At 31.8% G+C, this 13,469-nt stretch overlaps 1 protein-coding gene and 1 long non-coding RNA gene across 2 annotated transcripts in view; one reads left to right on the forward strand and one right to left on the reverse strand.

Moving 5' to 3' along the window:
• The window catches only part of LOC139528698 (uncharacterized), a 493,302-nt gene that overhangs the window by 64,282 nt on the left and 415,551 nt on the right, over positions 1–13,469 (forward strand). The gene's annotated exons all lie outside the window — the stretch shown is intronic.
• The window catches only part of LOC139528679 (receptor-type tyrosine-protein phosphatase mu-like), a 154,172-nt gene that overhangs the window by 30,063 nt on the left and 110,640 nt on the right, over positions 1–13,469 (reverse strand). Inside the window, exons 24-26 of the mRNA XM_071324801.1 lie at positions 5,531–5,630; positions 5,057–5,130; positions 4,450–4,575 (exon numbers count right to left, since the gene is read on the reverse strand). Of these exons, the coding sequence (XP_071180902.1) occupies positions 4,450–4,575; positions 5,057–5,130; positions 5,531–5,630 (300 nt within the window). The remainder of the gene's footprint in view (positions 1–4,449; positions 4,576–5,056; positions 5,131–5,530; positions 5,631–13,469) is intronic.

A 13,469-nucleotide genomic window follows, 5' to 3' on the forward strand; every position in this document is an offset into this window, starting at 1 on the left:
TTGTTTTACATGCACACGTATAAAAATTGCGGTTTTTATCCAACGCAATAATAGGTTTGAACGTAGTTTTTCAATTTAGACTCGTTTATATATATATATATATATTAAATGACTGAATAAATAGTCAACGATAAATCTTACGGGGCGATGGATCATATAAACAAGATTCAGTACACTACAAAATACAATGTATAACAAGTCTAAAAGGGTACAACATCACCAAAAAACACAAAAAAAACAATATGTTAGATATTTCGGATAACAGATATCCTTCCTCGGTAATTGCACGATGACAAATGAATCATGACAATTGAAATTAAGACTCTATCAAAATCTTGAAATTTATACAATTTGAGCGAACGCAGGAACAATTTTAAAATTTCCAAACACGGCGCAAAGACTACAAAGATATGCCAAAATAAAAATAGTTATTTACGATGTGAACTGGCACAACTCTAAATTCCCAAAGGTGGTGACAGTTGAGATGTTAAACAACTGCGTGGAAATACAGTCCCAATGAACAGTCCTGACCGATCTAAGCTGGTATAGTATTTAAAATATTTAAAATATGATAACGGTAGAGCATTTGCAACAGAAACTGCGTATTTAAACATCCCAAAAATATAGTAATTAGAAGAAAAATGAGTAATAAATTTTTACTAAGGTTAAGTAATAGAACGTGGCTGCGTATTTACACATCCCTGCCAACTGTAATTAAAACTAGTCTAATTCAAATATTCATGAAAAGTGTAAGAGTCCAGTACGGAAGCCGGAGTTACTGAACACAAGTGATGGCAGGAAATTAGTGATGGTAGGGAAAATGAGTGACTCTTCTATGTTTTTTCATTAATGCCCTCTGGGGAAACTGTCCTAAGTTTTCTGATCCAAAAACTTTCCCGAGCAAGTCTGTCAGCCTTTGACCAGTCCTCGTTGTGATCTATGATGGTGATTGTAAGTTTTTTAAGATCAGCTTTGGCGTGCCCATGTGATCTTAAATGACGACTTACGGGGAGGTCGGGCTTGCAGGTGTAGTCACTACGATGACCATTCATGCGTTTGTTGAATGGCTGTTCTGTCTCGCCAACATACTGCATGCCACATCGACACTGAAGAATGTATAAACATTCTGGGTTTTGCAAGTTACATTACAAAATATTGTGTACACAGACCCAGTGGAGTGGCAAGTAAATGTTTGAGTATTGAGTATTTGTTGGCAAGTCAGACATCGTTTGTTACCACATGACTTGCACCATCCTGTAGTTGAACAGCTTTTATTAGAGGAGACGGCAGCTTTCACAAATAAGTCTTTTAGACTTGTTGGTCTCCGAAAAGCTTAGACAGGAGGATCGGGAAAGATTTTGGATAATGTTGGGTGATTGGCAATACTTTGCCAATTGGCACAGATCAAACGTGAAAGGTTAGTAAAGGCGGGATTGTATGTTAAAACAAATGGAACTATTTTGCTGTTATAAATATAATATATATATAAAAGTCTATAAAAAAGACCAAACAGCAAATTTACTATGTACCGGATCGTCTAGAATAGGCGATACTATGCAGATAAGGACAAATTTCTATCAGTCTAAAGATTTGCACAACGGTACTGATATAAGATGTTATTATACGAAAATGTTGTTATTAAATCGTGTTGACAAATATTTCGGCTCAACAAATGGCCTTCTTCAAGTGTCACAAGTTTTATCTATACTGATACATAATGTATAAGGTGTAAAAATAGATCAGTAATAATACAGGTAAGTTAATATATATATATATATATATATATATATATATATATATATACAACTCGTCTAAACATCAACCCAACAATGTTAGATCTGTGAATTTGCTTTCGCAAATTTTTGGTTCTTCCCTCGCTTCTGTGATATCGTGACACCAAATCGCCTGCACTGCAGCCGTCCCGCTAGACCACACGACCACCTGGGCTCTATATATATATATATACAACTCGTCTAAACATCAACCCAACAATGTTAGATCTGTAAATTTGCTTTCGTAAATTTTTTTATATTTATATTTATATATATATAATGTCTAAAAATAGCAACAATCAACATTCAATCTATCTGAGCGTGGATCAGTTTGTGAAAATAAACTGATACAGTTACTGAATTAAAATTATATAAATGTCTAAGAATATAACTTAAACACACTAATTAATACATTAAAAAGTTCTATTAGATGTTAAATAGAAATACGCAATATTTCGCTAAACAAATTAGCTTCATCAGGCGTGTGCATCTCTCAAGGTGAAATCGGATGCATGACAAAAAATATTTTTGTAGCTTAATCTATACAAGAGTTGAAGGAGAGTGTAACATATGGATTTATGTTGCATAACATATGTTTGTAGCTACAACTACGTGAAGTTGGAATAAAAGTTTAACACATTTATAGATGTTTGATTAATTGTATTGAATTTCTATAAATTAATTTGTATTATTTTAAGATAATTATGGTTTTGGTTTGCTTTTAAATCTTTTTTCGTCTCTCTCATTGAGTCCATCAGGTTCAAGAGTTCGTAACTGGTGAATCCAAAATCTCTCTCTTTTTTGTCTTCCTTGTGTATCCCAATTTTGATTTTTCTCAATGATTTGAAATGTGACGTTTTCAAAATCATGTCCAGCTCTTAAAATAAGTTTTATCTAATGAGGTAAAATAATTCAACGTGGCTACGTACTTATAAATCCATCCCGAATGAATGGAGCCCTGTGATTTACTAGTATTTAATGAAAAAACATAGAATGAGTCTCTCATTTTACTGTCATCACTGGTTTCCAGTAACTCCGGCTTTAGTACTGGCTTTACAGTTCGATTTTTTTTAAATACAAGTTTAAATTACAGGGCTCCATTCATTCGGGATGGATGTATAAGTACGTAGCCACGTTCAATTATTTTACCTCATTAGATAAAACTTATTTTTCTGTTCATTATTAGACTGCTATTCGTTTTTGAAGCTTACATATGTAGTTTCTGTTGCAATTGCCCTACCGTTGTCAAATTTGAAATATTATACCAACTTGGACAGGTTAGGACATTTTTGATTTTTTTGTTTGAGGACTGCCTTCAATGCAGTTATAACATCTAAACTGTCACAACCTTTGGAAATTTAGAGTTGTGCCAGTTCACATCGAAAATAACTATTTTCATTTGGCATATCTTTGTAATCTTTGCGCCGTGTTTGGAAATTTTAAAATTGTATCAGCGTCTGTGGTGTTCGCTTAAATTGTATAAATTTCAAGATTTAGAAAAAGTTTCTCAGTTTGAATATATTTACATGATTCGTTTGACATCGTGCTATTATTAAAGAAGGATATCTGTTATCCGAAATATCTAATATTTGTTGATTTTATAGTTATCTAATTGTGATGTTTTACCCTTTTTGACTTGTTATATATTGTATTTTGTAGTGTACAGAATCATATTACATGATCCATCGCCCTGTTAGATTGATCGTTGACTATTTATTCAGTCATTTTATATATATATATATAACTATTCTAAACATCAACCCAACAATGTTACATCTGTAAATTTGCTTTCGCAAATTTTTGGTTCTTCCCTCGCCGGGATTCAAACCCATGCTACTGTGATATCGTGACACCAAATCGCCTGCACTGCAGCCGTCCCGTTAGACCACACGACCACCTGGGCTATATATATATATATATATTATATTGTGGGGTGTTGACATATCAGCTGAAACGTTAGTGATTTTAACATTCAAAATTAAAGAGTACAGGTTATTTAGTCAAGTATGGTTCAGACTGGTCGATTATTGTTCAGACCTTTGGTCGAGTATGGTTCAGACTGAAAAAACACAGGTCGAGAGCTGGTCGAGTACACGTCTTTTTCAACTGATCGAGTGATACTTGAGACAATTTTCAATACCAAAAATAATAGTCAAGTGCAAATCAGTACAGTCGAGTATGGTTAAGACTGGGTTATGTAATATTAAGTAAACGACAGAGTGGTCAGTACAGTCGAGAACAAATATAGGCCAGTTCAGACTTTGACTGGTTTGTAGTGATTATTGTCTTCGTCCAAAGTACATGTATATCCTTCCAGTAAAACGTATTAGAAACAATATATATCCACTAAGTATTTTTTATTCTCTAAATGCATTTTGTAAATGTTTCTTTTCATTAAGAGTTACAGCTTTATATTGTTTAATCCTATCAATCGGAAATACTGACCAAAAAATAACATCAAAAGTGTCAAAATTGTTTGTTGTTAAATGTACAATGCTTCCCTGTCTTTCTTTGTGCCTCTTCCAAAAGGAGTGCATGTTGTGATACTGGTGAATTACTTATGTTTTTGTTATTCGAAACTAGTTCTACGTCAAAAAGCGTCAGCTAGGCGTCTTTTTTAAAATTGTACCCACTAGATACTTAAGATTATCCGACGTATAAGAATACTACATCTCACCTCATTTCCTGGATCTAATAAAACAACAATTCTGGAACTGTGATCATACATCAGTGTCCAAAAATCAATAACAGTTTCAACAAGAGGGCACTGTGTAACGAACAATTTACTCTCAACTGAAAGGCCCTGTGGTAGTATAGACGAAATAGCCATTAAGATGATAAACACATGTGAAAAAGTCTATAATAATGTGTCTGGAAACCATTTCAGTTATGTGAACTGTTTGATTAAAATATATGCAATTAACTCGCGTATAGGTATTTTGATTTTAAGTGGAGATAATTTATATATGGTGCAACGTATTATTTTAAATAATGTAAGGAAAGACTTCTGAAGTATTTTAAATAACAATTTCGCACAAACATACACACAATTTTCAAGCTAGGATTATTTAGGGTTTATATTTTTGAAACGCAGTATAGGCTGTTCTCCCAAAGAATTTATTGAATGAAAGAAAGTGATTATCTTTTAATAGGAAAACGATTTATCCAGTAATATTTTGATATTCGAAACTAGACTCTACCGGACCATATGCAAATATGCAATTGATCGTTGTCAATCCTATTTTGAATGTAATGATGGAGTAACATTATTAAGTTGAACTCACTGGTATTATAACAGCATTGATGTAGTCACTTCTGGTTTGACCGTAAGACATAAGGTATGGCCTATAGTTGTTATCTGCAAACAGTAATTTGAAACGAAACATTTGAATATTGCTTGCAATTTTAGTTCATACGTGAATAGGTATAGGAAGATGTGGTATGAGTGCCAATGTGACAACTCTCCATCCAAATAACAATTTTATGAAAATAAACAATTATAGGTCAAGGTACAAATGTACGGCCTTCAACACGGAGCTTTGGCTCAAATCGGACAGCACGCTATACAGGGCCCTACAATTGCGAGTGTAAAACCATTCGAATGAAATAATGTTTGTTTATTTATTCCCAGATATGCAAAATATACCATCGTTTAAAATGCAGCCTTTGCCTGCCATGGTAATTGAAAGTCTTTTATTTCTTGTTTGTTCTTTCATTAAGACACGACACGAAAATGTGTTTTACACGAAACTACTTACGTGCAAGAACTGTCGTTGAGGAGTTCTTTGGTTTGTTGTCTATATCATTTGCAGCAGTAAAATCATTAGCAAAATATGATGGTCTTAGTGCTCGCAATCTCTAAAATGTTAACATAAGAAAATGAAATATTAAGAGGGCTCGCGGGTTTAAATCAATTGTTTTATTTAATATAAGATTTCTCTATATATTTTTTTATAAATGAACTGTATCTTATAGTAAATAGAAAAATAAAATTAAAAAAAATGGGGTCACCGTTCATTTGCGCTTACAATCTAATCTGCCTCCGAAAGAAGCATACATTTTTGTAAAGGTGCTTATTTTCTGTTGAACTAATAGGAGAAATACATGTAAAAGGTAATATCGAAATAAAAAAACAGAAATTTATTACAGAAATGGTTCATATATTACAATAGTTAAGTTTAAGTACAACTTTTTTGGAAATTATAATAAAACATATAGGTCACCGATAGATAAAAAAATGGATTTTTTTGTTTTTGTTTATTTATGTTATTTATCTTTTATTAAATAATTAATGTATCTATTTATTTATTAATCAACTGTGAATATTTTATCTTTTGTTTTAAACATAAACATTTTACTTCTAGATATGTTTGTTATACAATTACCTAAGTCGAACAGGTAACATGTTAAGAGTTTGACTTATATGTGTACTTATAATTCTTAAGATATATCAAACAGGCTAAAATCATGAAAAAATACCGTCATTTTATTTTATACAACGATATTTGAACAAAAACAAAGACATGAAAAAATGTCAGAAAAGAGATCCAGCAGTGAACATTGTGTCATAATCCTAATCACTATAAAAACAAACAAATATGTAACAAAGAAGCACAACATGTTGTAACGAAATGTCGGTCCACTAATATGGAACTTGTTTCCTCGAAAAATATGTATCAACGTAGTTTAAGTCTTACCGATAATTGACTGTTCTTATTATATATTTCTTGTCTTACTATGTTAAAACTTTGTAAACTCTAAAACGTTTTATTATTCTTGTATATGTTTTTATTTGACAAACTTCAGATTGGTTTATTTCAATTGACGTATAATGAGTTCCGGTTTTGGTGATTACTGTATTTCCGAAATGGTTAATGTTTTAAAAACGAAAGCGGTAAATTCGTTTAACTTATTATAAAACGGCGGAGAATACAGATAAGTCTTCAGCACGACTTTTTTCTGGAAAAATATCACATGTTATATTCAAGCGATTTTGATATGCCATGTACCAGACCAAGTAGTAACCAGACAACCCACACTATTACAATAGATGAGGAAACTACGTCTGTATATTGTGGTTATATTAGTTTTTTTTAATAAGTTGCATTTAGAGAATAACTCACTAGTAGCACGATTTCAGTCTGAAACGGTCATCTTGGTCTGATCATATCTTAATCGATTTGATTTACCGCTAGAGAAAAACGTCAAGATCTGACAGACCGTTCAGACGCCATGCATTTAACCTTAAAATGTTGTGAACACCGTGTAAACATGTTGATCGTATTTGAAAATGTGTAACGGAAAATCCTAAACGTAACCTAAAAAAATAATGAGATGCGGTATATTTGCTAATGAAACAATCCACAGAAATGAGGCTAATTAACACATGTGTATTTTTGTTTTATGTCAGTTGCTTGAATTTGTTTTCTGTTAATATGTCCTAGTTTACTATGACCGTAGGAGCCGGGTTTTTTTTTGTGCGAGTTATTCTATCAAACTTGGAAAAACTTCTATTACCATATATTTGTACTGTTCAATATATCATTAAACAATTATTTATTTTTAACAGTGGTGCGTCTTAACACCACCAAGATCGCCATAGTATACTGCATTCAGTCTGTGTCGAGACAGTGTTAAAACTACAAATAAAGTACCACCGTATAAAGATTTCCATTCAAACAATATATCCTTATATTTATTATAATACCCATATACTATGCATATATTACTTAGTATATGGATTAAATTAAAAAAAATCCGTTTTAGTTCAAATGTTTGAGTTCGATGGCACGTGCTAGTAATCAACCTGGTCAACAGGTAACAAAATCAATGGTCCATAACGTAAGAAAGTATATCACTTTTCTACAATTCCACCTCTGGGATGGTGTTCTCGAAGCTATCTTAGGATTAGGACGTGCCCTAAGACCATCTTACGACAAGTCTTTGTCCTAAGTCGTGTTCTCGAAGCTCTCTTTTAAAATAGGATATTTCACATTTTTCGTCCTAACTTTAGGACACCTAATTAGGTGTTTTAATATCATCATATCTTCATCCTAAATTTTGCATGTTTTTTTCTAAATTTCTCTCAATTCTTTACGTGAAGATGAATTATTAACTCGTATACAGAAATTGTGCATGCTTTTAAACTTTGAACTTCGTGTTTTACGATACGATGACACTACGAATTTAATACTCTCATTTCAAAACAAATTGTTTTCCAGTTTAAATCACGATCATTTTTGATATTATTTTATAGTTACATTTGAAATCATGCATTTAATTAAATACATGTTATTACAAAATTTCGTAAACAATTTTATCATATGGTTTCGTCTTTAATAAATGTTTTATCAAACAATTACTTTAACTACTAGTATTTAGAATTAGCACATATGATATGTTTAGGACGTCTAAACATAACATGTATCTGAGATAGCTTCGAGACACAACTTAAGAGTGTCCTAAGTCGATCCTAAGTCCATCCTAAAATTGGTCTTATCTATGACTTAGGACGAATCTTAGGATACTTTCGAAAACACCACCCCTGATTCTTAATAAAAAGGTGCCGTATGGTAAAAGTTGATAAAGTATTAATGAATTTGTGTATACGTATTAGTATTTAAGCTGTTGATGTTTGATCGTCAGTTTTAATATATGCTATGTTTTATATTCAATAAAATAATGAATCTGAATCTATTATAGCTTAAAGTATACATGTGTAGTTTAAGGTTCTTACAATACTATATATTTCTAAACACTATAACACTATTCCAACAGATAATGCAAAATATTTGAGCACTGCATGGCAAACCATTAACAAAACATATACGGCTCAAAAGTGTGTTTAGTATTCAAAAGAATTTTTTCACTTCTCTTTCTCTACTTATATAGATTAAAGAGTATTCCTTTAAATTGTGTCAGATATATAAAGTGGTGTGTATTTGTATTCTATTTATTTGCCTAAATAGTATCACTATACATACATTTTGTGTTTCAAACTGTATATACTATACGTTGTGCATTGTGATTGATACATGTAGTTGGTTGTTTAAAGTCCAGTGGCAAATATTTCAAACATGTTTAGGACGAACTGTGGGTATAAATGACGTGGAACCCACCAGTGTAGTTTTCATGCGGTATCACATTTAAAAGTAACTTAAATAAATTAACGTGAATTTTGAACAAATCGAAACATAACGGCAACTAGACGCATGGATCACTCGGACCTATCATTTCTTTTCTCTGTTTGTCAATGTTTTTTATCGATTTATTTTGTACTTTTATATGATTTACGATAACTGTGGTGTATACGTGCTGCTGGACGAAAGATATTTATATATGTCCTCTAGATGTCTTTTTGTGTGTGGGTGGATTGTTTGCTTTGTCAATTGCTTTGACGTTTAACACAAAACATTTATTATTTAAGTACTGTGATCTATGCAGAAATTCAAACGTACTTAAGAATGAAGGATGCAAATCCAGGCTTTAAATAAAAATGGTCATTAAATAGCCACACAATTAAAGGAATAAAAAAAATGTAAGTGTTGGAATAACATACACAATATATATGTGCATTGTCGGAAAATATAATTCTGATTTTACGAACTTTGGTAACAGGGGCCGTGTCATCGAAAGTGTCATAAGATTTGTCTTAAGATATATCTAAGGGATAATTATAGGACGGTCTTAGGACTGTCTGATGATATATCTCAGACTGTACATCAAAGGTGTCCTGAGATAATCTTAACAAAGATGTCCTATCGTAGTCCTAAGTGAAATTTCCCGCCGTGTAATAGTGTAATTATTTTAACAAGAATAAAATTATACAAAAAAGTAGGATTTCTGTATGCTACATATCATGCTTAAACATAAATATTAACCTAAGTTCAAAAATATCTACTAACAAGTAAAAGGAAGAAAATATAGAAGAACATTTTATTTGAAACAAAATACAATTCATACCGTTAAATTGTATACACATGCATGGACGGTAAAAATATATGTTTAGTTGTGAAGAATTTGGTGAGACGAAATACAAGTGCCAAACTGTTTACGTGTTTTAGATCAAAGTGCAATCGCGTGTTGTTTTGGTATAAAAATTCAGGACATACATGTAAATTATTTCTTGTGTATTGCTCTACCCTAGTAACTCTACAAAATGAGTAAGAAGAGAGGTCCGAATTTTACAGACACAGAAGTTCAAATTCTACCTAATGATATATTTGATTTGATTTTTACTTTTATCTTATTTTAACAAGAATATAATTATACAAAATAATCTATAATTTTTCATATGCTAGGACATCATAAAGTAATCCTAAAAGTAAAAATGGTCTTAAGACTATTCTAAGACAGCTTATCAGTAGACCTAAAGTTGGAACCAACATTAGGACATCTTCTAAGGTAAGATATTTTCGATAACACGACTAAGAGCAAAAAATTCTCCTTAGATTGTTTTCGGACTTGTCTTAGTTCTTATACACCTTCGATGACTCGGCAACTGGACAAAAACAAAGGTACACCAATCTCTTCTCCTTGTGTGTAGCGGAATGTAGGAAAAAATTCACAGGAAAAAAGCCACAGAAAAAAAAGTTACAGAAAAAAGTCACAGGAATACTTTGATATGGTTGGTCGAGAAAAATATCTAATAAATAAAAGAAAACATATGACAGGTTTAGATCCAATGCTGCAATTTTCGCAACACATATCAGAGTTCACGTCCTTGTCGCAAATACACTATAATTTGCCCCGCTTAATGAGTATACGTTGTTGTTTCCTATAGAGAAATACATACTTTTTCCTCGATTTAAATTTAATTTTTACATCATAAAAAAGTACAATATCATCAATCAATTTTGTGAAGAACGGTGAAATGTTAGTGAACCCCAACAGAGATTTGACACACTCTAAATATATTCTTTTTTTTAACTATCTTTATGTAAGTGTTACCCTCATAAATATTAGCACCGACGGCGAGTTTCCAACTAGTAAGTTTGTCTTATAGGTATAATTGTGTTTTAACTGTTTTCGTTTCGTTTCGTTTCGTTGCTGTCCTGCGGATGAACACCTGAAATACCCGTGTCATCATTAATCATCATAGTTCGGAGTAAAATAGGGACAGGATGATGAACTTTGCAAAATAACGACACGAAGACAATATTTTTGAAAAAAAAATCAATATAAACCAAGGATTTGTATAGCGACTATACAAATCCTTGTATAAACTAATAAAAAGCTCCGCCTCGAGCCAATACAGCAAGCTTTGGACCAATAACACGGCCAATACAGAAATACCCACGTAATTATATCATAATAGTTTTTTTTTTATTTTTTGGGCGCAAATAAAAGATTGGATTTTTTTCAAAATCAGCCCACATGCAATGCATACCCTCTTTTGAGTCCTCCAAAAAGGTAAAATTTCCCAGTATTGGTATGTCTGGTGTATGTAACTCATTATGTATATCACACGTTCAATCTACAATGTACGGAAATGACACGGCCGGGTATTGTCAAGCTATTGAGATTGAGGCACTTTTAAATGTCAAATTTATATCACTGGGCGAAGAATTTACCGGTTTGTGAAAATAACGTGTGTACACTGACTTATAAAAGTGTTTTGGTCTTTCACGCTGTCTAGTCGGATAATGAAAGGTTTAGCAATTTCTGTAGGTTATAAATGAACAAAAAAGACCGTCAACAATTTCAAGAGAACGGCAAATAAGCTTTGCAACCGTATCTTTAATGATGAAAAATAAGGTAGAACTGATTATTACGATCATTTAAAAATGTGTAAATAATGAATATTTAAATTGTTAAGACTCTTTAAAACATTTGTTTTTATTTATTGTATTTACAAATTTTACACAAACTGATGACAATTTAGACCTTGACATTTCGTGTAAACATCTGTTTCTTGTTGAAGACTAAACATGCGCTCTTGATTTACATATGATGTTTTTGTAGCTTGGTTGCTGTCAAATTGAAGTATATCCCACATCTCCTATAGTATGTGTTTCGTTTGATTACTTTAAAATCAGTTTATAGGAGGTTTTTAGACCTATCGGAAAGTCCCTGTCCCACCATTGCAACACCGTCCTTTTGTTGATCAATTTGTTAAATTGCTGGGACTATGATACTAATAGTATACTATTTCGCTGTTAAATAGTAATTGTTATGAATATTACTATTTTATTTTTACGCTGTTATAATTTTTAGATAATTATTTGGTTTGATATAGCGTCTCGTGAGTCATTTTTGGGCAGGATATTGTTTGTTTAATAGTGTATGTATATTCTGCTCGAATAATTTTATTTATCGCAATCATTATCAAAAAGTTTAACTAGTATGTGGACCGTATGATTCGCACACAAGTCAGTTGATTGGATAAATGTGATGAATTGTTACGCCTACATTCAACGGATATCCAATCGAATGCCAGTAGACACCTATCAGTAAAAACGAATTGCAAGCATGGATAGGTTAGAGATATATGTGTGTATTCGATATTTGGGGGAAAATTTAGATAGTCACTATTCGTTTTCCCTTTTTCAAGCGGATATCAATAACTGTTTTTACACTTTCTTATTAAACAGAAAGGTATTTAAATATTAGCGTACCACATGTTACGGTGATTTACAAGCATTTAATATAGCGACTCAATATTTCACACTCTTTTGCAATAAAATTCAAATGTTATTTTTTAACGAAGGCTTCTCACCATGGTATGTAATAAAGTTATAAAGGGCTCTTGGATTATAGACACAATAAAAACTAGATGGCAAATCAAACGCACAAGTCTGGCAAAAATGAACGGACAATAAAAGGACAATAAAAGGAAAACGACAAAAGACATACATAGTTATAGTTTTTCCCTCTCTCAAATTTACAATAACTCAAATGAAATGTATATAGAAAACAAAAAAGTTTAAAGATAATGCATATTCATTTACAATATTTAAAAAAAAGTTACATCAACATTTTTATTTAACATATCTAGATCACGTTTTCAAGTGTTCATTCCGACATCCGTAATTTGTAAGGGTATACAAATGATCTGTTACATGTACGTCAAGTCGTATTCTTTTCCCATCGCACCAGTCTGTAATTGCATAAAGATTGTTTTGCAATTCAGTGGTTGTCGTTTGTTTATGTGTTACATATTTGTTTATCGTTCATTTTTTTTTATATAAATAAGGCCGTTAGTTTTCTCGTTTGAATTGTTTTACATTGTCTTATCGGGGCCTTTTATAACTGACTATGCGATTTGGGCTTTGCTCATTGTTGAAGGCCTTACGGTGACCTATAGTTATTAATGTCTGTGTCATTTTGGTCTTTTGTGGATAGTTGTCTCATTGGCAATCATACCACATCTTCTTTTTTATATTGCAATCGCTTGTAAACCATTAAATACAAAGTACCAGATGCTTATATTCATTAAATAAATATTATTTCGGCAATCTGTTGATTTTTTTTAACTCAATTTGCAGCGGTTTGTGCAGCATTATGACTTTGAGCTTCCTATGTTGTTTTTTTTAATATAAAACACATATTAAATAATCAAAAAGGAAGAAGTATGAATTATAATTGATTATTTTCCTATTTAATTAAGTGGACATAGTAGACTTTCAGTTAACATGAACCGTCTTCTTTCTAATCTTAAAAGGGGAGCAACCCCTGATAAACACTGGGAAAGTTTAT

The sequence above is a fragment of the Mytilus edulis genome, chromosome 1 (genome assembly GCF_963676685.1).
Source record: "Mytilus edulis chromosome 1, xbMytEdul2.2, whole genome shotgun sequence".
Lineage (NCBI taxonomy): Eukaryota > Metazoa > Mollusca > Bivalvia > Mytilida > Mytilidae > Mytilus > Mytilus edulis.